This window comes from Gadus chalcogrammus, chromosome 5, assembly GCF_026213295.1.
Source record: "Gadus chalcogrammus isolate NIFS_2021 chromosome 5, NIFS_Gcha_1.0, whole genome shotgun sequence".
Classification (NCBI taxonomy): Eukaryota; Metazoa; Chordata; class Actinopteri; order Gadiformes; family Gadidae; genus Gadus; species Gadus chalcogrammus.
In genome coordinates this window covers 5,647,034-5,674,189 of record NC_079416.1, presented here as the reverse complement: position 1 = coordinate 5,674,189, position 27,156 = coordinate 5,647,034, and the positions used below count along the sequence as shown (strand labels likewise).

Genomic DNA, 27,156 nt, shown 5'->3' with positions numbered 1-27,156 from the left:
TGAATCACATCTCCATTCCTAACCTCTCTAGTTGTGATCACATCAACCCGAGATTGCATGAAGAATCCATTGAAAAGAGTCATCATTGGCCTCAACTCATCTGAAGGTCTGCATCTCCACCACGGCCTCACCTGTACTGCCTTGTAGAGGGATTTCCATTCAGCAGAGAGTTTGTCAAACTGGTTCCTGTTGGTGGCACTAGAGGAGACTAGGTTCTCCAACGCCATGATGTGGGCCTCGCAGTCGTCCAGGTCCTTCAGGATCACCTGAGGAAGCCGACCCACATGAAGCACAATAAGCTACCTCACCACCCGTCTGTCCAGGGACCCTTTCCACAGAGGTGCCATCGTATGGCAAACAGGCTCAGAAGACTAATCATGGGTCTACTACATTTATGTACCGCGGCACAGAAAGTTGACTTATCTTGATAGACATACACAGTACCGTTCAAAAGTTCGGGGTCACCCAGACAATTTTATGTTTTCCATGAAAGCACACTTTTAACAGTTTTTAACTGTGCTAACGTAATTGCACAAGGGTTTTCAAATCATCGAGCTGAACAATGCATCATTAGAACATAGGAGGGATGGTTGCTGGAAATGGGCCTCTGTGTCCCTATGCAGATATTCCATAAAAAAAATCAGCCGATTCCAGCTTGAATAGTCATTTACAAAATCCACAATATCTCGACTGAATTTCTGATTAATTCATCTTCATTGAAAAAAACAAGGACATTTCTAAGGGACCCCAGACTTTTGAACTGCATTGTATATACATGAAGGCCACGTAGGCCTTTGGGTCGTACAGGGACGGCCTTAACGTAGCGAGGGGTCTGAGCAGGCAACGCGGCGTCTATGTATGAATGTTTAAGCTTATCTTCACTGGTTCCTTCTACCAACCGTGCGCTGGCGCACGAAAGGAGCACAGCCGTTATTAATCTCAGCAGCGACACCGGGGTTTGTGCTACGATGACGCCGCTGTGAGGAGGGCTTATTGCGATGTAGCAACCATCCATTATTACACGATATCATAGTGCTTTAATGAGCCATGCTGAGGCGGCCCGCTCACCAGGGTTCATTAACAAGGAGAAAGGGACCTGACCATTTGATTATCGTCGCTGAAGTTAAAACCATTATAAAAGGATCTGTGCAGTGATGATCGGTGTAGTCACCTTGAGGATAAGAAAACAGACAGCGAAAAGGGTTGACATCTATCTATCTCTCTCAAACACACACACACACACACAAGTATTGACAAAGCCACATTCAGAGTAACCACAAATCATGCACGTTGCTATGCTACACACACACGACCCACCCGACCCTCTGCGTTTCAATTGTCCCTTGCAAGTTTCTATCTTTGTAAATTGTTATGGCTTCAGTGTTTGAGTGTCCACCAGCCGTTTCATCCTCAATTCTATTTTGCCATTTCTCGACCCATCAAACACTATAATCGACACTGATGGGGTGTGATGTGCAACAAAACAACAACACACAACAGACGGATGCAGGCATTTGGAGTACAAATGTGCACGGATATCGTTGGTCAAAAGGTTACGAATTAACTTACTATTGTTGAAAACATGGTCATAGTGAACACAGACACATCCCCCCGTTCAGGTGAGGGCTGGGTTTGCTTTTTTGTGTGTTTGCTTTGTCGCTGTTTTTGTGTTTGTTTGGCCTTCAAACCTGCATCTTTGTGTCGTCTTAACCCCAGGAAGGCCACCTAACGGGTTATGAGGATCTGAATCAACAGAAACCCCCGGAGAAAGCCCTCACCCGGAGCTGCTGGGCCTGGCCCTCCTTGGAGGGGACGTCTGGCCGGAGCACATCGACCACCGCCAGCCTCTGCGGGAGCTCGCTCAGCGTGCAGCGGATCCCCTCATGGGCAGCGCCAAACTGCTCTGTCCTGGACAGCACGGCCTGAGAGAGGACGACACACAGGAGCTGGAAAACACCACTCTTTGATAACCACCGATGACCTTTTGCAGATTTCCATGGTAGCAAAGTCAAAGCCATGAGCCAACATTAAGAAAAGGGACACCTTACACTCCCCCGAATGACACCCAACAGCCCACAATGCATTTTATGGTCTGTTGGCGACCTGGCTTGGGGAAAGAAAGCCATTTAGCAAGCAACAGCATGTTAAATAGTTGGGTGTTCAATTCCCTACAGTCTATGAAGCGTTTCAGACATGGATTCTGAAATCCAAGTGAAGACACACTGGGGGGTTGGACGTCAACAAAGACTGACCGTCGATATGAGTTTGTTGTGGTGAGGGAGTCATTATTTATGATGTTTGTTTTTGATGTTCGTCGTACATCGGCGGTCGTTCAGACACCCCAAACCTTCCCCAACCTCCCCCTCTCTCTCTTACCTGAACCTGGGTCTTCCTCTCCAGGAGCTGTGTGTGGAGCAGCTCCCGGCTGTTTGCGGCGGTACTCAGTTCGGCCCCCAGGCCCTCTGCGCGCTGGGGCCCGAACAACGGGGCCAGCAGGTCAGCCCTGCCCTGCAGCAGGTCCAGACGCTCCTGCAGCTGGACACTCTGCTTCAGGAGACGCTGAGAGAGAGAGAGAGAGAGAGAGAGAGAGAGAGAGAGAGAGAGAGAGAGAGAGAGAGAGAGAGAGAGAGAGAGAGAGAGAGAGAGAGAGAGAGAGAGAGAGAGAGAGAGAGAGAGAGAGAGAGAGAGAGAGAGAGAGAGACAGAGACAGAGACAGAGAGACAGAGAGACAGAGACAGAGAGAGAGAGAGAGAGAGAGAGAGAGGAAGAGAGACTTTCATCATTATTATTTTGTATCTTAAGTTGCATCTTACTTTATATCTTATGCCTTGGTAACCCTTTGAATCGGAATCAGAGACAGATGGACAGACACACCGAGACAGACAAAGAGAGATACAGACAGAGAGACAGAGACAGAGAGACACACAAACAGAGACAGGGTCAGGAACAGAAACAAAGACAGGGAGAGAGACTTGGATAAAGGATGCATGCTGCCCTAAATGAACAAAGCAGGGAGTATGGGCTGGATCCATCATCAATATTGCTTTGTGAGGATATGGGTACATTAGCCATGAGCGGGCTGCCCCGCCTGACACTTACTTTATATCTTTGGTTGACTTGTTTGATTCTAGCGTGTTGCAGAAAGGATGTAACACTCCCTTTATCATCGCCTGTGTCAATGTGTTTGCAGAGTAGGAAGATGGAAAGTGAGCCACCAACAGGAAGTAACAAAAAAAAGACCACATGCCAAATTCAGAGTGCTCAATGGGATGTCTCATTAAAAAGCAAGAGCTTATGGAGAGGCAAAGGAGTGAGAGAATCACATCATTGTATTTGATTTGCATGATTTTGTGTGTGGGTACTTGTATCATTACACACATTTGTAATGTAATTAATGGGAAAAGGCAGTCCATGTGATAGATGATCAGTTATGAAAGCTCCTAACATCAAGTCAAAGGGATCTTTGTTGGGGGTAATTTGCTGTAGTGGCTGGTTGAAGCACCATTTGTGTGTGTGTGTGTGTGTGTGTGTGTGTGTGTGTGTGTGTGTGTGTGTGTGTGTGTGTGTGTGTGTGTGTGTGTGTGTGTGTGTGTGTGTGTGTGTGTGTGTGTGTGTGTGTGTGTGTTTGTGTGTGTGTGTGTCAGATTCCGAGCAATTCAATACATTTCTATGCTCAAAAGAGAAAGATGGAGTTTGCTGAATTAAACTTCTGCCTGTCGCCTTCCAACCTGATCTAGTGTGGTTTCATCCATCTCTTTTGCAGATTACAACGGACTGGGTTCTGGTCTTCGCCAAGCTCTAGCTAAAAGGATCTCCACCTAGCAGTAAAGCGGTCAACACATGGACGCCAAGCAAAACATTGGGTGTTGGAATATAGCCATCCATCAGAAGGGTGTTGCGCGCACACACACACACACACACACACACACACACACACACACACACACACACACACACACACACACACACACACACACACACACACACACACACACACACACACACACACACACACACACACCTGGTGCTTCAACAAGCCATTACAACGGTTGGTCATAGAACGTCACGCTAAGCTATGATCTGATCGGAGACCTTTCAGCATCAACCGGGTAAATTATGAAATAGTTACAGTATATCTTTGAGCGCTGCGCCAAGGTGGAGAATCTGAGCGGTCCCCTACACCATGGTTAGGTTAGCATCAACGCTAGATGAGATGACAGCTCATCATGTCTTGACCGCTTAACTACCAAGTGTGTAAAAGGGAGGCCTGAAAAGAAACAACTATCTGCACGTAATCCAAGGAAGGCCCATGCGCTCCAAATGAAGTTCTGATATTAAGATACTTCTAATACTTAATCTAATTTCAGTTAGTGCAATGATTTACCGGAATAATTTTTCAGATTGTGCCTCAAGAAATGCTGCTTAAATTGTTTTAAAAAAGGATGGTTTCGTTTGAACTGCACAAATTCAGACTACTGATCGACCTTCTAAAACGGCAAATTAGATGAACAAATTGGATTTGATTTTTGTTAAGTGAACACCAAAACAAGGAAGCCCTTGAGGATATATTACGAGTTCAAAACACACTTTTCTGTTTTGATTTTGTAGCTCAGTTAACAGTTTACCTGCATTTTTTTTAGCTAAATATTTGAATATTGAAAGGCCTTCAAATACCGATCATTAGTTTCCTGTTTAGTACCCTTTCCTATTTAATTTAAATCAATTAATTTAATTAACATTTATTAGCAATGTCATAAGCCATGTGGGTCACCGCACCAAAGCCCCGTTGGAAATCTAAAGGGGCAAGGACATGGATCAATCCTGGACTGACTTAATCAAAAGCCTTCCCTTTTTAAAAATCATTGCAAGCATCATCCTCCTAAACATAAATGGAGAAATCAAGTTAAAAGTAATTGCTGATCAAGGATTCAGAATACAGTATCAAGGATCTGGCAAAATAAAAAAACCTCAAACTGATCTTTTTACAATTATTTAAAATCTTTAGAAATGTTGAAGGACTTGTATTATTATTGTAAGTCAATTCAGTAGACTTCTTAAAAATACAGGACCCGAGGACACTCTGGGGGTTTTGTCAAGCCTGAGCATGAAACTCGCTACCACTGTCAGCTCATCTCCTTGTGAACTCCCTACTGGCGCCCACACAATCAAAACAAAACTTCACGTTGGAGGAGGAGGAAGGGAAGGTCCCCCAAAGCCAAGGTGTTATACGTATCATCAATACTAATCTAGGTTTTGAAAATAGGAACATCCAATTTCAACAATGGAAAAACCCTTCCCTTCATTGACCTTTTGATTTCCTCTTCTCATTGCTTGATGGACGATTTATTTTATGTTGCAATGCTGAGCAAGAGCCATGTCTAAAACTCTGGTATTCAGTGTCACATTACACTTAATGGAATGGGTTTCCCATCTAAGAGCCGTCACACCAAATCAAATGGCACTGCCTACCGCACCCTTTGCAAAGTCTGTGTTTTCATATATTTTGTATTATTTATATCTATTGAATATATTTCTAATATCTTACTTTATATTGTGTGCTGTTGATTTTTTATTGATTTAGTTTTATTGTTGTATATTTCACTTATATACCACAGCAAATTCCTTGCATGTGAAAGCCTCCTTGGCTACACTACCTTTTCTGACTTTATTTGAAAGTCAAGCCTGCAAATACAAATGGCAAAGTGTTAGGATTAACCTTCACAGTAAAAGGTTAGCCATTCAAATGTTAAGCAGAGTAATGTGACACAGAGGATGGGGGCAGGGTAGTCTAGTGGCCAAGGCATTTCAGGTCGACCCCCAGACAAAAGGTTACAGGTTCCAACACCAATGTTGGCAGTATACTAGTAAAATAACACACTGCACGTTCCTTGGATGAAAGTGACTGAATAGTGTATAATTGTAAATGACCAACTATTAATTAGCAAAGGAACTGAACAGCCCAAATACAAGACATATTAAAGAGAGATAAAAGACACAGAAGATTGATTGTGTGTTGTAGCCTGAACCTTTTTTAACAATAACCATTCATTTCGCTCCACAAAGATTTTCCTTCCACTAAGGATATTATCCCCGCAGCATCGCCGCACCCCAAGCCTTGTTCTGAACGCGGGCATCTATAATTAGGCAAATCCCATGACCATCTCCCTTCACCGGGTCTCTTGAGGTAAGCCAAATGACATGCATTTGATACACTCACCAGACATGAGCCAAACTGATGGCTCTACTCATGCATTTGACTTTGTACAATTATAAATTGCTACCATCTTGCACAGGACCACTTGCCTAGATACACACCTTTCACTAGACAATGTGGATAGCAGAGTAATCATTTACTCTCTGAAAAAGTAATTTAGCTTGCAATGTGCCATCACCAAAAAGTATTGGCGAACACACAATTCACTCAAGGTCATGCTTCCACAAGTATTTTATCATAAAGTGAATTGAAGGAAAATATATTTTGCTCAGTGCCCTAATGTGCATGTTTGGACCCATCTTTATTATTTCAACAAGGAGGGATCTCTCAAGCATGCCTACTGAAGGTTCCTTCACCGATAATCAAGGTTGTTTCCTTGCTATTTTTGCCCCAGGGTTACAAGAGATAGCCTGTAAGGCCCTCGGAGACTAACTGTGATAGATAAATAAAATTGAGTTGACATGATAGCAAAATAAGTATGGCCCTGGAAAATACCAAGCAAAAGATTGTGCAGATGGGTGGGTATTTACCTCAATGTTCTGAACCAGCATGGCGATGTGAGAGAAGTCTGTGACCTCGGCCGACACCTCCAGGACCTGGGAGACGCCCTTGCTCCATCGGCTGTAGGAGTGAAGGGGGTCCTGGAGCACCTGTCTCAGGCTGGACTCCGACTCTGAACACAGCCTCGCTGCCCGACATTTCAAGCTGGAAACACACGTTTAAAAAAGCAAAGTTTCAACAAACATTGTGAAGTAACCGAAAAATAAAAAGATTAATTGACAGGGGTTTGGTGGGTAGTATAAGTGGCTTAGATGCAGTGTGTTAAATATGGGATAGTCCGGGGGGGTGGAGCCCCCCCGTTTTCCCATGAGACCCCCTGAAAGCCTCAAAAGCAAAATTTGAGGGGGGTCTAAATTTAACAGAAAAAAAAATTACATATATATATTTTTTTTTATTGTCACTTATGTTCACTTTAATGTTTGGAAGCTCACCATGTCCAGTATTCACGGTTCAAAACATTTATTCACAAAGATGAGATTTTTTACCAAGCGGAGCCAGACAGTTCTGTGTGCAGATTCAAGATAGCCATATTTGCCAAACAGAAGAAAGACCTAGGGCCGTATCTTGCATCCGGCGCAATTGACTTATGGCGCGTTTCCACTGCAGGGTGCGGAAAGGATCGGTTCGCAAAGGTGCGGTATGGGTTGCGTTTCCACCGCCAAAAGTGGGCGTGACTCTGACTCTGACCCGTTTTGGCCTCGTTTTCAGGACTCCTCCGTTGGGGTACTGAAAACGAGACGAGACGCCTGAAAGGGTCCCGGGAAATTCTAGCTACACACCCCCTCCGTTGATTGGTCGACATAATCATCTCTTCCGGGCGACGTGGGGATAAAAACAAACAAACAGTAGCCTCGAGGTATTATTCTTTACAATTAACATGTCGCGTAAAACGCTTGCTTGGGCGAACAAGGAGATGGAGACGTTTGTCTGCATTCTTGAGGAGGAAGACATTGTTTACGATGTTTACGTAGCTGCCGCGGCGATCGACATCCGGCCTACCTTAAAGGGTACTGTCGGCGGTGGAAACGCAACCTCGGAACTGAGCTGGGCTATACCGCCCCCTCCCTACCGCACCTTTGCGAACCGATCCGTTCCGCACCCTGCAATGGAAACACGGCATTTCCACTGCAGATCCGCAGACTACCGATCCGTTCCGCACCCTGCAGTGGAAACGCAGCATAATGCAGCGTTTCCAAGGTCGCGTTTCCACCACCGACAGTACCCTTTAAGGTAGGCCGGATGTCGATCGCCGCGGCAGCTACGTAAACATCGTAAACAACGACTTCCTCCCCAAGAATGCAGACGAACGTCTCCACCTCCTTGTTCGCCCAAGCAAGCGTTTTACGCGACATGTTAATTGTAAAGAATAATACCTCGAGGCTACTGTTTGTTTGTTTTTATCCCCACATCGCCCGGAAGTGATGATTCTGTCGACCAATCAACGGAGGGGGTGTGTAGCTAGATTTTCCCGGGACCCTTTCAGGCGTTTCGTCTCGTTTTCAGTACCCCAACGGAGGAGTCCTGAAAACGACGCCAAAACGGGTAGGGCTAAGTCCGGGTCACGCCCACTTTTGGCGGTGGAAACGCAACCCGTACCGCACCTTTGCGAACCGATCCGTTCCGCACCCTGCAGTGGAAACGCGCCATTAACCACTGGCGCATGCGTCGTTGCTAGTTTGCAACTGGCGCAGAGCGTTCTTTTCCCTCCTGCACCACGCGTCGGTAAATTAGAGAATCTCTTGCGCCCCAAGGGGCGGCTCGGCAAAAGGAGGAGGCGTGTTCTGGCTCAAACGTTCCCTGGTTCTAATTTGACGTTTCAGAAACCACTTGCAGGAAATACCTGGTTTAAAGTTTTGCGCGTCGTGCGTTGTTCAGATGCTATTTTAAGGGCGCATGCATAATGTTGCTTGTGCACCTCACGCATACACTTTGCTTCTCTCATCTCCCTAGCCACACATTCTTGGTAAATTATTTGGGAAAGAACAGCTGATACAGCGGTGATAAGTTGTACTTTTAAATCAATGCATCTGCAAACACCGTACAGCTAACACATATTTTCTTGACACAGACATCGTGTACATGCCCATAACTTTAAGGATTGATGAGTACTTGATCGTGAGAAAACATTGTTTTACCGCGAGTGAGTGTTAAAAAGAATGAATGAATGCGGGCGCGTGTGTGTGTATGTGTAACACACACGTGTTTGCGTCCATCTGTTTTAACACACGCAAACTAAACACGCAACGCATAATACAGTCCAATGTATATTAACGGGGGGACACATGCATATTAGGAACACAAGTCGATAACGATAATGCATACAATACTGATAAGAAACGATGTTTATAATATATTGCGTAAATATCATTAAATAGAACCACATTAAATAGGACTCAGTATTTGAAGTTGTGGAAGAAAACCTTATTCCATGTGTGAATTAGGCAATATTAATTGGCCATAAACTGAGCCATTTGAAGTTTGAAATTCATGTGCATCTGTCTCATCGGAGACTGCAGGGCGACGTGGGGATAAAAACAAACAAACAGTAGCCTCGAGGTATTATTCTTTACAATTAACATGTCGCGTAAAAATATCAACTCGTCAGATTCAAATGCGCTCAAGGCTCTTAAAGGGGATGGGAGCTGGCACTCTCATTGGTTTATTGCACGTTACGCCCAAACCACACCTACGGGTAATTAGGCTACTTCAGACCCACCCTTTTTAGATTTGAGCCGGGCGCAAGAGTCATTTTTCGCAACGGTAAACTAGCAACATCGCTATAGAACCGCCCACAAAGCTACTTGCGCTTGGCGCTTCTCACTTGCGTTTCAGACCGTTAAAATAGGGCCCGTAATGTTGACAAGTTATACTAAAAACGCTAAATCAGAGCGTATCACTCACACACTTTGGGTCTATTCTAACTTGAGGTAAGAGGCTATCGTTTAAATCTTTTCAGTGACTGAATTGTGATGATAAAACTGATTGTTGTGCATAAGATGAGTGTGTGCGACTGTGCGCGTGCATGTCCTTTCCGAATTCGGCATACTGCATTATGAAGGCCTTGTGGTTGGTTGTGGTCTTAGTGAAGCAGCCAAGCCGTGGAGTTTGAGAACTTTGAGTGATTGTTTACGTGCGTGCGAAAGAGAGCGAGAGCGAGTGCGAGAGATAGAGAGCGGGCGAGAGAGAATGAGCGCACCTGCCATGGTGATGTTTGGTTTGATGTGAAAATTGTGTCAGCATCTGCCGTGACGAATGTGCTTTGTGTATTTGTTCAATGATGTATCTGTCTGATCGTATTTGCTGTAGATGGATTGTTAAATAATGTCACACGATCGGTCTTACTGCAGGCTTTCATTTGCAAGTGCACTGATTCCGTGCCAGTCTCCGATAGGCTATACCGGCATTTATTCTGTTGTTGATAGCTCTTCTAAGTGCGCCATATTGGTGCCAATTATTTTTGTGTTTGCATTGTAATGCACAACTTTGCCTCTCCTTGTTATAAAACAACGTGAATCCAAACAACATTAGCCAATGCAGCCTCATATGTCAGTGCTGTCAGCAGGCTGAATTGGCCAAAGTGTTGCTTTACGAATTGGTAAAGCAATAGCATATCGGATTATCAAAAATTGTTGTGTGCGTTTGTTGTCATGTAGGCTATAGACTGATTGCTTGCTGCAAGTTGCAGCAAGCAATCAGCCTGCAACCATGAAATATTAATGTTATAGCCCTACAGCATATTGAGAAAATTTAGATCGTATTGCGCAAAAATTGGGGGAATATTGACAGGTATTTAGCACACTGCTTAGACGTATGGCGAAACAGGGCTGACCTGCCACCTTATCTTGCACATGCATTCATCTCATGTTTTCACACAATAGACTTCGCACACAGCAAAATCTATTATAAAATGCAAGGTTTGATCTGTTTGCTTGTGACTGCTTCGTATTGATGTTGGTTTTAAAAGCAGTGACAGTTATTTCTAGCATCTTGTCTTTTTTTTAATATTTTATTGTATGAACAGTGTCAAAAAGTGTTAACTTTTAATTACACTTGCTAGCCTCTTGAGCTTTTGGTGGCATAAATTGGACGAATGCTGAGGAATAAACCCTAGGATTGCGACATGGGAATGGAACCATCTTCTCTGACGGTTGCTTGATGCAGCACTGCAACAGGCAACATGATGATTTTATCAAGGCGGTTTCGTCTTATGAATCGAAATGTGGGTAACCTTTTTAGTACTGGTTTAAAGAGTAAATACAACACTACAGGAAAAACAATATAGACAGAACGAACATGTTGTGTCTTCAGCACTTTAAACCCATAAACGCAAGATACCAAAGATAGAAAATGCAGAGCCTGATTCTTGGTTTCACCGTTGGGAAAATCTGTAACGCAGGAGCATTCTAAAACTGTGCTTATGCAAGAACGTGTCACATCCACCCAATTGCTGATCTTAAGCACCAAAGAGTGTGTAGATCTCTTGGGCTCAGTCTCGCAAGCGAGGGATGTTGATGACACGTCCGACAGAGGGTTAAGCTTTGAGGACACTTGTAGTGGAACGCGACGGTGTGTGGCGCATTTCATATTCAACATTGCTCATTAGAACTTTCCAACACAACGACGATCCCAAAGGAAGTCTCACAAATTGGTCATAGCCACGAGTTTCTTGAACTCTTTTTGACTTTCAAATTTTGACTTGAATTAAAAACACAATCTCTTTATCCGTTCCAGGCTACAGTATCATGTTGATATAAAGGGCTCATTTCAAGTCAACGAAAACTCTTTTTTCATAGAATTATCCAATACTTAAAACATACAGATGAATATCATATTCTGTTTCTGCCAAGTCATTTCCCCCAAAATTCTACGCACTGCTTCTTTAAGCAGCTAACAGAAATAGTGTACAATACCATAAATATATTGTGCGTTGTAAGATACACTTATGGCTTACAAATAGCTCATTCCCAGTAACAAGTGTGACTGAGCCCTACTTATTCCTCAGATTGTCTCCTCAGCGCAGGCCCCTGAACTGATGCTTATTTGAATTCAGAGCAGAGAGACGTGTCCTCAGCGGCTGCAGTTGCTGCTCTCCGTCTCCTCGGAAGATTTCAGATTTCTAAGAATATCATAACACACTTGAGAAAGCCATCATGTTTTTAAATAGTTTACCGTCAAAGTAAGTCAAGCAACGTCATGTTATTTATTCCTATTTTTTTTACGCGGCTGTCGAGACGACCAAACAACCTTAGCACAAATTTGCAATGTATTTGTTATGGATATAAAACAGAACCACAAGGACGGGATCCGCGCGGCAACGTCCCGGAAGAGACGCGTCCCTACCACTGATGCTCCTTCATCACGGCCAGGACGTCGTCCGACAGGTGGCTCGAGTCCTCGGAGAAGCGGAACAGGTCCTTGAGCTGTGCCTTGAGGTGCTCCACCTGAGGCTCCTCAGACGTCAAGGTGTTCCTCACTCCCTGAGAACCAGCAGAAACAAAAGAACACAGACAAAAACAGCCATTAGTGCTTCGGCCTGAGCGACGTTTTGCATAACTTGTAGTACTTTGGTGTCAATGCATATTTATGAAATCATGCTGCCAGCCTTTACTGACGGAGACACCAATTGTTCGGTGTCTGTTGAAGGAGGCAGAAATGGATGGTAAATACTCATCTTGTGTATCTTGTAACAGCCCTATGCACACATTTAAAAAGCTCCCAACTTGTCAAATGAGGATGATGAGTGCACGTTTTTAGTATTTATTTTTGCTACTAGTTTTAAGACAAAACAACATTTCGCAATAAGAGAATTTGACACGACTGAGGTGGATGAGGCTATGAGCATGGGACCAGCACAAGTACATGGATTCATTTTTTGAATACACATCAATATTAGAAAAATTAGGCTATACTGTGAAGGCTAGAAAAAAACTATATCAAATGAATAACCATAAAACCTTTCTGCCATATGGTCTACACACCATATGGCAGGAAGGATTTAAGGTTATTCATTTGATTCCATTCATTTGATTCCATTCATATACATATAAATCGAATGAAAATAAAATATTTAACAAATAACCCCTTCCCTTAGTGCCCAGTCTTAATGAAAGCCATGAATTCTACAATAATAGTGATTCTGTGGTGCTAGTTGTAATGGAATTGGTCCCATCGAGCAGCATTGGAGAAATCACTCAGTCGTTTCTGACCATAAACACCACAATATTATTATTTTTAGCAAGTTAGCGCAAGCGGCTTCGATGGATAGCCGCCTTTACCCGAAAATGTTGAAAGATGGTTTACGAACAGAAAACTCACACAAATGTGATTTGTAGAGGAACTGCTGCAAATTAAGTTTGCAAAGAGCAGATGCATCCGGTCTCCTGAGAGACGGCTCAGCTATTATCATGCAGCATCAACCACCCATCAGGAAAAGGATTCCTGGATTACATTTATTCACAATGAATCTCCATTTCAATTGTGCATGTGTATAGCGTTTTATAAACCCATACCTTTACAATTAGTCTTTTGGTTGTCACAAAAAAGTCATTGTTTGATGTATCCTTTTGTGAGACTGGGTTTCTTTCGAGACAAAAAGACAGGCATTGTTGGAGACGGGGATGTACTTTTCCCAAATAGCAGAGGATAAGTCACAGAGATTTACTTCCATTAAGGATTACTTTCAGAATCATGTTAAATAAAGGATATTTAACTGGAGCCCCACCCCCCCCACACACACACACACACACACACACTAGGGAGTGTAATTTTGCCAATACTCAAAATGAGTTTGGAAGATGTTTAATTTCCTGCTCCTAACAGTAGGTAGGTCATTAGACGGCTACCGCTGACCTCTTCGAAGCAGTTAAAATGGACTGCTATGAATTATTCATTCATGCTTGTTAATATGCAGGGCCAGGAAAGTTATTTTCTTTTTAGGCAAGGGGGGGGGGGGGGGGGGGGGGTCTTATCAAGGCATAGCTGCAGACACGTAGCTCGACTCAAAGAAATAAAAATAATGAACCACATTCAGTATCTCTCGTGTACATTCTTCTTCAATATCTATAAGACATGGCCGGATTCAATTCAAGGTTCTGCACGGCTTTACGCTATTCCAAACAGAAGTAACTGAAAAAACAGATCCAGCAGTCAGGCCTGAAAATCCAAGGTGCTGTGGTAGCTCCCCTTAACCACATGGTTTGTTTTGGTCCAACCTCGAATAGCTGCTGGACCCAAGTCTTTGAAGGTCTCTCTCACTTATGTGGGTTGCAATTATAGCCTAACTCCCTCACAGAAATATTGGGGGAGGTACATTCTGAGTTGTTCTTTACTAATTATAAACAAAAGGCAATAGCTTTTGCTGCAGTGTAGGAACACTGTAACTGGAAAAGCACTTAATCTCCTTAATTTGATCATGGCTGCATGGTGTCACGTTCCATGTAAAATTACAAACAACTACGATTCACATTGCAAGGTTCAGTTGAGAAATTAAACCAAGTCTGGTCACCATGCATTTAAAAGGCATCGTTCAACTGATGTGCCTGTAATGTTTCATTTAATTTAATCTTACTTGGTCACTTGCATATGGTAACCAAAAAACACACAGCTCTTTTGTATTGTCTTTTTTTTTTTCTTCTTGTCAAAGACAAGAGTTTTGTCTTTTCAAGCAAATGTTATTTTGATTGTATATTTAAAAATGTATAAAACAAAGAAAAGAATGAATTGCATTCTGAACAATGACATACTGAAAGAAAACCCATCACTGCTCAAAAGAAACATGCCCCGTCTTTGGACATTTTCATGACGGTTGATTCTGTCCTCGGGAAAGTTGTTTTTGTTTCTCATTTCCACACCTGACATCGTAGGTTGCAGTGTCTCTTATAGTCAGAGTGGAGATGTCTCTCTCCCTTGCTTTATCCTTCCCTCTCTATATCTATGTTGCTTCACCTTTCCACACATGACATCTCATGTCTCAGTGTTTCTCTTAGTGAGTGGAGAGAGATCTCTCTCTCTCTCTCTCTCTCTCTCTCTCTCTCTCTCTCTCTCTCTCTCTCTCTCTCTCTCTCTCTCTCTCTCTCTCTCTCTCTCTCTCTCTCTCTCTCTCTCTCTCTCTCTCTCTCTCTCTCTCTCTCTCTCTCTCTCTCTCTCTCGCTCTCTCAGGAAGGGAGGTGTTGAGGAGGGCGGGGATGGAGGAGCGGCCCGGCGCGAGGTTGAGGTTCGCTGGGTGTGATCTCAAGTGTCCGTGGGAGACAGAGCCTTTCACACTATGTAATTACACCCCTCAGCAGCCCCCCACTGCTGCTGCTGCTGAGGTTGTGAGGGAGGGGGGAGCTGCCATAGTCGGACCAGGAACCCCTTGTGGCGGTGGGGAACGGATCCGACAAAACTAAGCAGGGTTGCTGGCTATGGCTGTTAGTATTATTTTTCCTTTTAACTTGCTCTTATGACAACCCAATATTATTCTCTAGCCTTAACCGTAATTATTTTGCTCCGGGAAGAAGAACACACAAGTTTGTTGTTGTGTGTTTTTTTAGTGTTGTATATTTATATATATGCATTATGTATGTATTTACTTAATTTTATTTGTATACATTTAAAGTTTGTACAACTTTAAAATGTGATTGTTGGTGTAAAACGTGTGGCTGATGCCAGGCAGCAGCATATCTTGGGCATGGCGGAGTCTACCGCCTCTGCTGCTGTGTTACAGAAAGTCAAACCTGGCATTTTTGAACCTCACACTATTGGCCCTGACTGTAGTGCAAAGACCTGCATATCTGACAGCCACTTTATAGGGTGTGTCGAGGGTAAGGAAACGTGGTGACACCGGAATCCTCTGGCTCCCAACCCTCCTCAACACACACACACACACACACACACACACACACACACACACACACACACACACACACACACACACACACACACACACACACACACACACACACACACACACACACACACACACACACCAACTTTTGCCAAAGCCACATTCAGAGTAACCACAAATCTGGCTCTACAGCTATGCGTCGTAGACATTGCATTTAAGCACGTAGTAAGTCACAAAGGAATGAGAATGTTATAGCCATGAGTCAAGTGGGTTTAGTTTTCTAACCTCCTTCAGGGGGATTTCAAAACAGTGGGCCGTAAAAGGTTGGAGGGGAGAGGAGGGATGGGATAGTGGGTGGAGGAGGCTGTTTGAATAACAACACATTAGATTAGTCCATTGCAGGCAGGAAAAAGGGGTAAACAGAAAGGAGGAGTGAGGAGCCAAACATTTATAATTCTTCATTGTGCACAACAGGGAGGTTTGGTTGAGGTAATGAGGCAAAAACCAACTGGAAAAAAATCGGTGGGAAATATATATCAAAACCAAACAAACAATAGTCATACATATATAGTGTATCGTTGGCTATGAAAAACCATCAGGAGGAAGAGGAGGAAGGTGAGCAAGATAACACTTCCCCCCCGCAGAGGATTTGGTGGATGTTCCTCCTGAAGAGAACGAGCTGATGACTGGTTCAGAGGCATTACCGCCAGGGGAGACCGCAAAGTGCCTAAACAGCAGTTTTACATGCAGATCATTTTTTTTTTTTCTTTTAATAAAAGCAATCCTCGACACTAGAGAACGGCTGCAATTAGATAGCTGTAGACACAAAGATGCCTCTCACATTTGTCGGAAGGGGTTATTTTGTAATCCTAAAGAGGCAAGCGAGCAGGAGAAAATATCCTGTTTAGAGTTACCTACTGGCAGATAGCGCGCCGGTCTTTCATCTGACCTTGCATTAAATACAAACAGCGCCAGCGGCGGAGTATATTTAGTAATTTAGCAGCCGCTTTTACCCAAAGCAGACCTTTATAGGGCCTTATGAGATACACACCTCATGAATAATGAGCCAGAGGTAAAGGGCATCTTCCTCAGCGAGGCAGCTGACTCTGGCCATCGGAGTGTGAACCCGGACCTACCGTGTATTTCTTCCAGCGGCCCACCAGCTGCTCCTCGTCCCCCGTCGCGGCGCCGGGCCCCCCGCGGCCCTCCTCCAGCTCCCGGCCCAGGCCCTGGAGCAGCAGCTGCAGCCGGTCGATGTCCTGGCCGAGGCGCCGCCGGAGGCCCTGATACTGGCCATGGGCGTCCGCGCCGACGCGCAGGGCCTCGTCCGCCTCCTGCAGGTCCCGCAGCAGCCGCAGCCAGTCCTGCCGCAGGCCCAGGGCCTCGCGGGCCACCTGCTGGGCGCCCGCCGGGGAGGTGTGGCCCTGCACCGCCTCCGCCACGCCCTCCAGGTGCTGCAGGTTCACTTCCTCCCGGGCCACGCTGCTGTGCAGCACCTGGGGGGTGGAGGACGCACGGGGGGAATGTTTTAGGGGCATTACCATGAAAAGGGTTACCGGTGATGGCATCTTTACAAGGGCCGCTCTGTAACGGCTACTAATGAGACCTAGCAGATACTCACGCGTCGTGATGAATATCATTCTTGCCTCGGTTTGGGCGTATATACTGAAAGCTGTTGCTAAATGCTAGATATTTGCCCATTCTTGCAATGGTTATTGTGGCTCACCTGTAAGGCTTGGAACCTATCTTGGGCCGAGTCGTCCCGCTCCCGAAGCTCTGCGAGCTCCTCGGCCTTGGCCAGCAGCATGCTCTGGAACTTGTCAACGCAGCCCTGGTACATCTGATGCTCCTCAGCCATCTTCTGCAGCAGGTCCAGCCGCTCCTGAACAACGGCACGTACGTTACTATGCTGCATTATTACAATTTCATTTGTTTGGTTTGCATCATTAGTTTATGGATGAGTCTTTTGCAGTTGCAAAAAAAAATATATATGATTCAGTGCATTATGGAAAAGAGCAGGATATTTAGACACTCTAGATTTATGTGCACTATATCTTCCAAAATCCATTACTTGTTTTAAAGGAATAGGAATAAAAGAATGTTGCCGTTTCCTTGGACGAAATAATGGAGACTTTTGGGGTTTGGTTGGTGATGGAGTTGGTTTGCTCCCAATCCTTCCATCTTATATTCCTTTACGTGCAAACAATAACAATGCAGATAATCACAAGAGGCAGTGTTGTCGCTGCTGAGGTTTTCCCTGATTTGGAGGAGTGCTTGTCCAGAGACCAACAATTTGTGTAATGGTCCGGGGCCAACTGCCTTAGACAATCAGCACATGTGGTGTCCTCTAGTTCAGGGATTACAACCACAGAGACCTGGAGCACCATTGTCTCTGGTGGTGAAACGCTCTATGGCTTAGGCTTCGTGGCTCGGGACGCTCTTCCATCCACAAAAATGGACGAGTCTGCCAGAAGAGTTAACCACTGTAGCTGTTTCGGTGAGGAACGTACTGGAATGATAATTATTTAAAGCGATTTTCTGAGCTTCAAATCCTTCATTAAAACAGTTGTCAAGCATGACTAGGGACCAGATTCCTGTACGGAGTTTGTCACTCTCACTGGGGACCTGTATGCACTTTGTGAAATGCAAATCTCGTTTAATGAAGGATAAGTATTACACAGTCCTGCACCGCAATTAGAAATGTTCCAAGGAAATCCTCTAGGAAAATTTAAAGCCAGCCTAATAGCATTCCTTTTGAAAGGGTATGGTCATCCATGTTGAATAATTTACAAATGGTTTTAAAAATATTTCATTTACATAAATGGTGGAAGGGATTCAATGCACTACATTAGAGCAAAATTAATGAGAAAAAAGAAGAAACTAACTAACCCAACTAACTCAAAAAGGGTTTACAATACACCACCATGCAATTGCAGTCCGCACAATAAAAGAAGACAACTAGCTTGCTGCTTACCAACACTGCCAACACTACTGTGATAAAAAACCATTCGCACAGGCTTGATTCACAACCAGCCCAGATATAATGAATAAATGAGAACCCCTAATGAAGTGAGTTTACCCACTGGATACAGACCATGGCGAGAGATTCAAGGGAGCTAGTCCGAAAATGTCAGACATTTTCAAGTGCCACGTGAATGCGTCGCACATGGTAATTGTGACTGGCAGTTGATAAGGGCAAATGCCATGAAAAAGGCACTACATCTGTGTTGGCTTACACATGATATGGGGGAGATTGACTACCAAACATTAATACATTATGCTGCAAAATAAATGTGTTCTGTCAATATTCTGCACAATGTTTTGTTGGGAGAAAACACAAAAATAAAGTTGTGCCTTTGGACTTCGATACGATTTCAGCAAAAATGTAGACGCAGTTATTAAACCCACTGGTCTACATGTCAGCCCCTTAATAATGACACACGCTCAAACAGGGCCCCACATACAGATTAATAGCGCACTTCCCGTGTGGGTATGTCATCCATTGCTTGCGGTCGTTTTACTTATTTAGAGTTCAGTAATGCATTGTGTGTCATTGCAACCTTGTATCTTGTTGCCCAGTTTAAACAATGCTCTCATAAAAAAAGTTTGCCCCTCATTAAAAATAGAATGCAACCAGACTTGTTGATGACATTGTCGCGCATTTAATAAACACATCAACTCGGATCTCCTGAGGTGCACTGTATGGATCTGATAATTATTGGTCTGGTTTTAGTTTGTCTGCATCCCCTTCCCCCCTCCAATGTGAGCTCACAGCAGGGTGGTTGAGGATGTTGTGCTCAACGGTACAAGAGAAAAGGGGAACTAACAAATGATGCTTATACACTTCACACACCATTCGTAGTAGCATCAAGCCTTACCCAACTTGCATCCAAAATGCTATTGTGCCATTTTGTTCCAACTCCAAATCTAAATCGAATGCCAAAATGTAAGCAAACAATGAAGGAATTGTTGACCATCATTTACATATTTTTTTTAATTATAGTATCACTTTCTTACGGCTCCATTATACAAAATGAGCCAAGACAATGCTTCAGTAACAATACAATAAAATGGATTGATAACTATTCATGTCTCCATAAATAAATCTGGGTAGGAAAAAGCGTATTGTCGAGGAGGTGCTTTGAAGCACTCCTAGGATTCATCTAGCCAGGATGAAGGCAGACACTTGACCTTACCTCCTCAGCAGCTTGCTAGTGCAGAGCAATAAGATCCATTCTCTATCAAAAGACCAGAGGCTTCACTGCGGCCAAGTTAGAACACGGCACTTCACATTACAAAACGGTAGTCGTTTATCGATCACTTAAAGTTACGCTAGCACTTTTTTGAGACATTGTTCGTGCACCTCCTCTTTCTACCCGCTTTCTGACCTTCCTTCCACCGCTCCTCCACAAAAGAGGCCCAGCGTCCCGTGTCCACAAAGACGTCAGAGAGGCGGTTCAAGGACAAGTTGGATTTGAGGTTAGCCAACCAGTTGGTTTTGAAGATAGGCCAAGTTTGTGTTTTAAGATTCACAAAAGTCAGAAAAGGTACACAATAATGAGTGAAGCCAAACTGCTTCTGGCGGAACAAGAACAAAACAAAGCCCAACGCCGCCCAAAGCCCACTCCTTCCAGTGTAGCTCGGGGCTCCTGCATGAAAGCAATTCACAATGTAGTTATTGACTAGTTTAAGTGTTGAACGTTTCCAAATCATTTCTGCATAAGGTCAGGGGCCAACATACAAACCTCGAAGCAATGCAGCCGGCACTCACACACAAAATCTCCTCTCACTCTCACTCTCCCCCTCCCCCTCCCTAACTTAATTTCAAACAGCTTTATTGCCATGGAAAATTTTAAATACAACCTCACTCACTATGACACCCCATACACAAAGACGGCACTAGCTTAATAAAATATGGATCGACCCACGCCTGCAACCCACGTAGGCGTGAGTCGTAACCATGGGGATAACAACCCCCCTCCTTCTGAGAATGCTTAGTGTTCTTCTTAGAGTTCTTTTTATTACTATTATTCTTAGAGTTCTTCTTCTTCTTAGTGTTGAAGGTCGAACTGAAACAGGGGGTCCACTTAAGGGCAGATTCTAGACTTGCATCACATGCGCACACACACACACACACACACACACACACACACACACACACACACACACACACACACACACACACACACACACACACACACACACACACACACACACACACACAGCCCGCCTCACCCGGGTGGCGTCGCGGACGTCGCTGTAGGCCTGCCGCAGCGCCTCCCGCGCGGCGGGGTCCACGCTGGGGTCCTGGGTGCTTCCGTGCAGCGCCTCCGCCTCGTCCAGCAGCCGCTCCAGCAGCGGCGCCTGGCCGCACACGTTGCTCAGCTCCACCTGCAGGTGGTCCGCCTGCCACTGCTTCTCCCGGGCGTCCAGCTGCAGCTCCACCTGGGCGTCCAGCCGCGCGCCCAGCCGGGCCAGCCCCACCTCGAAGCCCTCGTGGGCCTTCAGGTACTCGATCCAGTGGAGCCACACCCACTCGACGCGGCTGCACGGCGGGGGGGGGGCGTTGGCGCGTTGCGAATGGGGTCGGCGTGAGGCGGACGTGGGTGAAGAAATAACATGGATATGGATGAAAGAAAACGTACAAAAATGTATTGAAACATTAAAACCACAAAGCCTAACACTAGATAAATATATTAACATATTTTGTGCTCGCAGCCGAGTCTGAAGGCTGCAATCACACTTGCCAAATAGAACAGAGCTAGGTAAGGAACCGCATCAGGGTCGGAACATACGTGCCAAAGCAATCTAGGTGTTGAGACAAAAGCATTCTTTTCTGGAGCAACCCAACCGGGAGATGCCTAACCATGGCAACAGTGCAGAAGAAAAAATTAAAAAGGCATCAGACAAGCTCATACCACCCGCCTCCCAAAACCGCGAGATATCAGCCCTGACCACGCTGGGCATAACTTAATCAATGAATATGAAGCTGAACCCACCCCTGCTGTTGGCCAACACAAATACATGAGGCTCATTCAGGATCAACAAGGAACACCTGATTCCACAGCCTATATCCCTGACTTAAATTCACAGTGCAACATTGTGCAACATTTAAATGTGCTCCTAGTTAAAAGATAACCTGGACATGTCTGTAGTCAATGCTGAACGATAGAGATTAAAATAATGCAATCAAACAAATTAATCAATCCTATTACTGATTTGTTCTACGAGTTAAGAAGTGCAGGACAGCTCTATCTCCCTCGTTGTTTACAATAATCTTAATAGCGACACTCCCAATACCACGCCCAGTCGCCCACTCACGCCAACCAACCAGCTAGGCTAGTTCCGGTCGGACCGTTTCAATGCCAAGAAGAGTAGACAGAGCAACGCTATGTATTTTCTTCTTTAATTCTCAAAGTCTCACACCTCTATTCTATGCACTGAGTGGGAAGCACTCAGTCTTGCACATTACGACTATAGCTCGAGCTTCTTGAACTTAATTACAGTGATCTGAAAGCAAGAAGTCAACAGACATACACAGTGTGAACCAAATCCACAAAAGGCTGGGAACATGTTTATCTGTGCGCCCCCGCTGATAACCAAAAACAAACCTCAAGCTTGCCAACCACATACAAATGATATACTTTTACTAAAATGCGTTGCATATTTAACGGTTAGTAGATCAAACATATAGTATATATTTGGTATAGAATAGACTGATACCATTTTCTCTATTCATTTTTATAACATTTACATTGTTATTTAATGTTGAGACCTTGATCAACACATGGCCTGTGCTTTTCGGAGAACTGATTCACTTAGCTTTCACACATCGTTTGCATATCAGCGCAGTGGTATATTCCCATCTCCACGAGCGTAACATAAGCACACCTGTGACAGTGGACGATGTAGGTAGACGTCTCCTCCCACTGGGCCTTGATGTCCCTGAGTTTAGCATTGGTGTCGCCCCTCTGGTCCTTGTCGCCCGTCTGCAGGAGGTTCTCGGCCGCCACCAGCGCCCTGTCCACCAAAACACGGCCCTCGTGCATGCAGCGCTGGATTTTCTGGATGAAGTGATCGCGGAGGCGTTAAGGGACAATACAATACATGTATTGTGCAACGGAGTATTCAGAATACGCACAGTGCCACAACTACAGCGTCCCACTGGGCAATCAAAAACATTCACTAGTTAAGCAGCATAATTAGCCACATTTACCAACTAAAGCCCACAGCTCAGGGCCGTGTCGGGACACACAACATGTTTTAGAATTTCCGCTATTTTTCTATACAAAAACGGTCAGCTACGTTCCCACTCCATGAGCTTTGGCCTTAAAGTAATTTAATTATATTGTCTATTTGGTGGCGCTGCAAATATGAACCGAAATTAGCACTCGATGTTCAAGATACATTTTGAAAAACGTTTTAAGTAAACACTGGCCGGGGAGAAGAGAAGAAATTGCAATTTCTTCCAAACAGAAATCCATTGCTGAATCTTGCAGTGATGATATTGAGCCTCAACTCCTTCAATTGAAAGACCCTCAGAAGAGGCACGATGTGGCGTCCCTCCCTATGCAGCAGAGACCATCTATAATTCATTGCTATTAGGTGTAGTCTGTACTGAAGCTGCTCAGAGTAAGAAAAATCAATGCCAAAATGAACCCCAAAAAAAGTGCCCAATAAAAGTATTCACAGCAACACTAAATTGAGATTCTGCTATAACCGACTCTGAGCTGAACTACAGTTTAAAGGCGGAGAAAGAGAGCCCCAGAAATAACTTCCCGAAAGAACTGTGCCAACAGCCACAAGTAAAATTAGGGTTTCCTAAAAAGGTAATATTTTGACATTCTTTTGTGTTCATTAATACAATTAAAACAGGAAACCAGCAATACTGTGGAATTCAATATATTCTCAAGAATCATTGTATAATGTGTGTGTGTGTGTGTGTGTGTGTGTGTGTGTGTGTGTGTGTGTGTGTGTGTGTGTGTGTGTGTGTGTGTGTGTGTGTGTGTGTGTGTGTGTGTGTGTGTGTGTGTGTGCGCGCGCTCGCGCGCGTTCACCTCCGTCTCCCTAAGCCTTGCCTCCAAGGCCTCCCGGGGACCCTGGGTGTTGTCGTTGACCCGGAGGCTCTCCTCGGCGGACCTCATCCAGGTCAGGGCGGCCTCCAGGCTCTCCCGGAACTCGTGCTGTTCTTTTTGGGTCATGTGACCTGCCTGACAAAACAGGCAACAATAGGTCGGAGAGAGCACAGTGGTGCCCGCGCGGTAAAAGGTACCTTGGATTGTTGTTTCAACAAGGGGGCAACCACTCTGTTCCAGACATTAACAGGAGGATAGGAACCTATTCAGGAGTATAATGGATTGTCCTCACGCACATGATGTAGGGAAACCACACTCAAAGTTGGGGCAGGCATTTCCATTCAAATGCTATATTTACTGATGACACAAATTTCCAGCGGGTATAAGTTAATCAGTTAACTGTGCCGATCACTACATCTGGTTGGCAGGACCAGAGTATCTGGGGTTCACATTCGTATCAAGCCTAGATATCCATTTGTATTGAAAGCCAGCGAACTGGCACTAATGGAAAAGTGGCATTTAGGGAAAATACAGCTTTGTCTAGGTGAAATCAAGAGTATAAATTATGCGTCACCATGCGTCCCATAGTGGAAAGAAGCCTACTATTTTATGGTGCTTCATAGCAGCTAAATCTTGGATTAAGATTCAGATACACACCATGGTTAACTAAAGAATGAATGCCACACTCATTCAATGCCGCTATTGAATCACTGATACAGTTCTGAAAGATTTAGTGGCGTTTAGGGGGTTATAATGCATTTTCTTTTTTAAAGAAGAAACAAATTCTCCCACTGCAACGCTTACGCCATCATTGAATCTTTGGTTTTCTGATGGCGAAAAAGTTCAAAGTGCTGCAAAAGAATGTATGGTTCTTCTGAAAAGCGAAAAACATTTGCTTGGTTGTTTGAAAGGGTAAAGTCACTTTTGAATTATTGAGCACTGGACTTTGACTCAAGTTTATTCTGAGAAGAAATTCCCAGAAGGGTTTTTTTCAAGGCTCGTACAGTCCACTTAGCCTATTGAATAAAGACGGTACCATGTTTGTGAATTGACTGGCTCATCAAGCCGTTAGTCATAGCTGGGATCTGTTATGAACTGCTTGTATATCCTTGTTGGCTCATTCTTGAAAATCCTGAAATGTCACTGAGCACAAGTCTTTTCAATAAATCTTTCCAACAGATGCAAAGATTAAAATATAACTCATAACTGCCATCTCTTTTGGCCTTGAGCAAGAAATAAGGAAAAACAGATATGGATATGGATTTCCCCCCCCCGCATTTCAACATAACCAAATGAAGGACTTGCAAATGTAAGGTCTCAATCAGACATCTCATCTTTGAAGAAGAGCGCCTTAAGTAGTGTCAGCGGCTGCAATGAGTGCTGGCACAACTGACAGCGGACATCATTTCACGGTAAAGGGAAACTATGAACCAACCAGTACAATTTCCTGACTCATTTCCCCCTACCACGACATTCCGCAGCCTCCAATGAGGCTACCCAGAAACTCCAATTAGAAGTGCTCCAACAACAAAACATTCTGAAATATGTGATCAAGCATGCACGTCTTATCATGGCATACAATGGATACACACTTTGTTGTGGTTTTCGGGGACATCTTCTAACTATTGCAATCCATCTCGCAAATTAAAGTGAAGTGCGCCCTGGCCCTTTCGAAGTGCGCCCCGCCCACTTCGTCTCAGCCCTCTGATTGACAGACCGAGTAGAAATCTCGCTTGTGACATATGACACCGTTCTCTTTTTGTGTTGCATACACAACATCCACACATTGACGTGCCTGAGCCATGTGTTGGGCCCCCTCGCTTATTTGCATTGAGCACAGTTGTACAAAACGACTTAATGCAAACGATAAGGAGCTTTGAGTCTATTCTATTTTTAGAATTAACAACACGAAGCCAGGACCCATTCTGATACGAATCTCCGGCAAGGTGGAAGTCAAACAAAAAATGCATTAATTTCGCCAAGTGATGCGACGATTAAACAACGATTGTATCTATATGCGAATAAGAAAGAAGGTAAACAAACGGAGCGACATGAAGTTCGTCCACAAATCACTACTATCTGGACGACACACACTTCTTCACATTATAGACTATGGGTATATAGTACTATATGTGCATAGTATACTCACCGATATGTTGTCATAAATTAGAAGGTAAATGTGAATCGGTGTCCCGACTACGTACGGCAAAGTTAGCGCTATAACGCAGGAAGTGAAAGCACGCAGGCCCGGGTCTGAACCAGGAGCTCACAACCAATCCGCGGAGCCGCTCCGTATTAGGGGCGGGCACTGGGCGACGTCGATCATTCAAACGGAGAGGGCGCCAAAGCGAACGGCTGTTCTATGCTTGGCCTTATGGGCTTAAAAAAAAAGGTATCAATGTTTGTGAATTTACCAACTGGCTATGCTAAACAAGCTGTTAGCCATAGCAGGGAATGGGATCTTATATGAACTGTTCGTATATCCTTGCTGACTCTTTCTGGAAAATCCTGGAATGTCACTGAGCGACTTCAACAGTCTCTTCAACAAATATTTTCAACGGATGTAAAGATTCAATCTCTGAAAAGACTCATAACTGCTCTCTTTGGCCCTTGAGCAAGAAATAAGGAAAACCAGATATGGAGGTTTTTCCCCTGCATTTCAACAATGTATAAGCCCATAAGTTGAGACGGCTACGCCTTAAAGGGATACTTCACCGGTGGAGATATGAAGGTTATATGAAGTAAATAAGTACATGTATAATACATGTGCAAAAACAAATTGAAATTGGTTAATCCTAGCCTGAGAAAAGGCAGAAAATGTCTCTGGCTCAAAAGTAAGAAATCCTCCGACTACCACAGTGCATTGCGCTCGCTGCTGCACCGCCCGCCTGTTTCAGTTCGGACAGGGAAGCGCGAGTGGTAGCGCGAGCGAACTCGCCGTTGACTAGTTTAGACAAACTGTTTACAAAACTATTGTAGCAAATGTGTTAGTAAAAAAACAAACACCTACTCTATGCTCAGACGTCTGTTTCTCCTCTATTTGTGTAAATTCTTCCTGGCTGTATTCCGGCTCATACTAATAGCCCTGCTTAATATCCGAATCCAACAATAGATTTTCAAAATCCACTTCGGCTGTTTTACATTGCAAATTTGTTCTCTAGCTAAGCGGTGAAGAAACATGGCGGACGTGTTTACATCTCGTAAATCCCCCCCCCCCCCCCTCATATTGGTGGGCTCACAATTTTGCGGAACCAGTTTGTAGTCTGGGCCCTTCTAGCAGGCAAGCAAAGTTCTCCCGAGATGACATCAAACGTCATCTCGGGAGAAAATTAGATCAAGAAAGCTGGGCCAAGGGAAGACCGGGTTAAAAAAAGCTTATTTTTTTACATTACAATAGCGATTTTATAATGATAGAACTTCGGTTCTGAATGGGTGAAGTATCCCTTTAAGCAATAGAACTAGAGTTAAAATAAAATAACGAT

At 44.3% G+C, this 27,156-nt stretch overlaps 1 protein-coding gene across 3 annotated transcripts in view; it reads right to left on the bottom strand.

The window, feature by feature from the left end:
* syne3 (spectrin repeat containing, nuclear envelope family member 3) overlaps positions 1 to 25,971 on the bottom strand; it is a 41,292-nt gene extending 15,321 nt beyond the window's left edge. For 2 of the 3 annotated variants that reach the window (XM_056590040.1, XM_056590042.1), the window contains exons 1-11: positions 25,824 to 25,969; positions 23,657 to 23,809; positions 22,491 to 22,663; positions 20,835 to 21,144; positions 17,326 to 17,481; positions 16,736 to 17,095; positions 12,116 to 12,252; positions 6,745 to 6,919; positions 2,377 to 2,559; positions 1,779 to 1,922; positions 132 to 266 (exon numbers count right to left, since the gene is read on the bottom strand). In XM_056590040.1, coding sequence (XP_056446015.1) covers positions 132 to 266; positions 1,779 to 1,922; positions 2,377 to 2,559; positions 6,745 to 6,919; positions 12,116 to 12,252; positions 16,736 to 17,095; positions 17,326 to 17,481; positions 20,835 to 21,144; positions 22,491 to 22,663; positions 23,657 to 23,800 — 1,917 coding nt within the window. In that variant the 5' untranslated portion in view covers positions 23,801 to 23,809; positions 25,824 to 25,969. Of the gene's footprint in view, positions 1 to 131; positions 267 to 1,778; positions 1,923 to 2,376; positions 2,560 to 6,744; positions 6,920 to 12,115; positions 12,253 to 16,735; positions 17,096 to 17,325; positions 17,482 to 20,834; positions 21,145 to 22,490; positions 22,664 to 23,656; positions 23,810 to 25,823 lie in introns of all 3 variants that reach the window. The other variant, XM_056590041.1, reaches the window with a different exon arrangement.
* Positions 25,972 to 27,156: the final 1,185 nt, after the last annotated feature.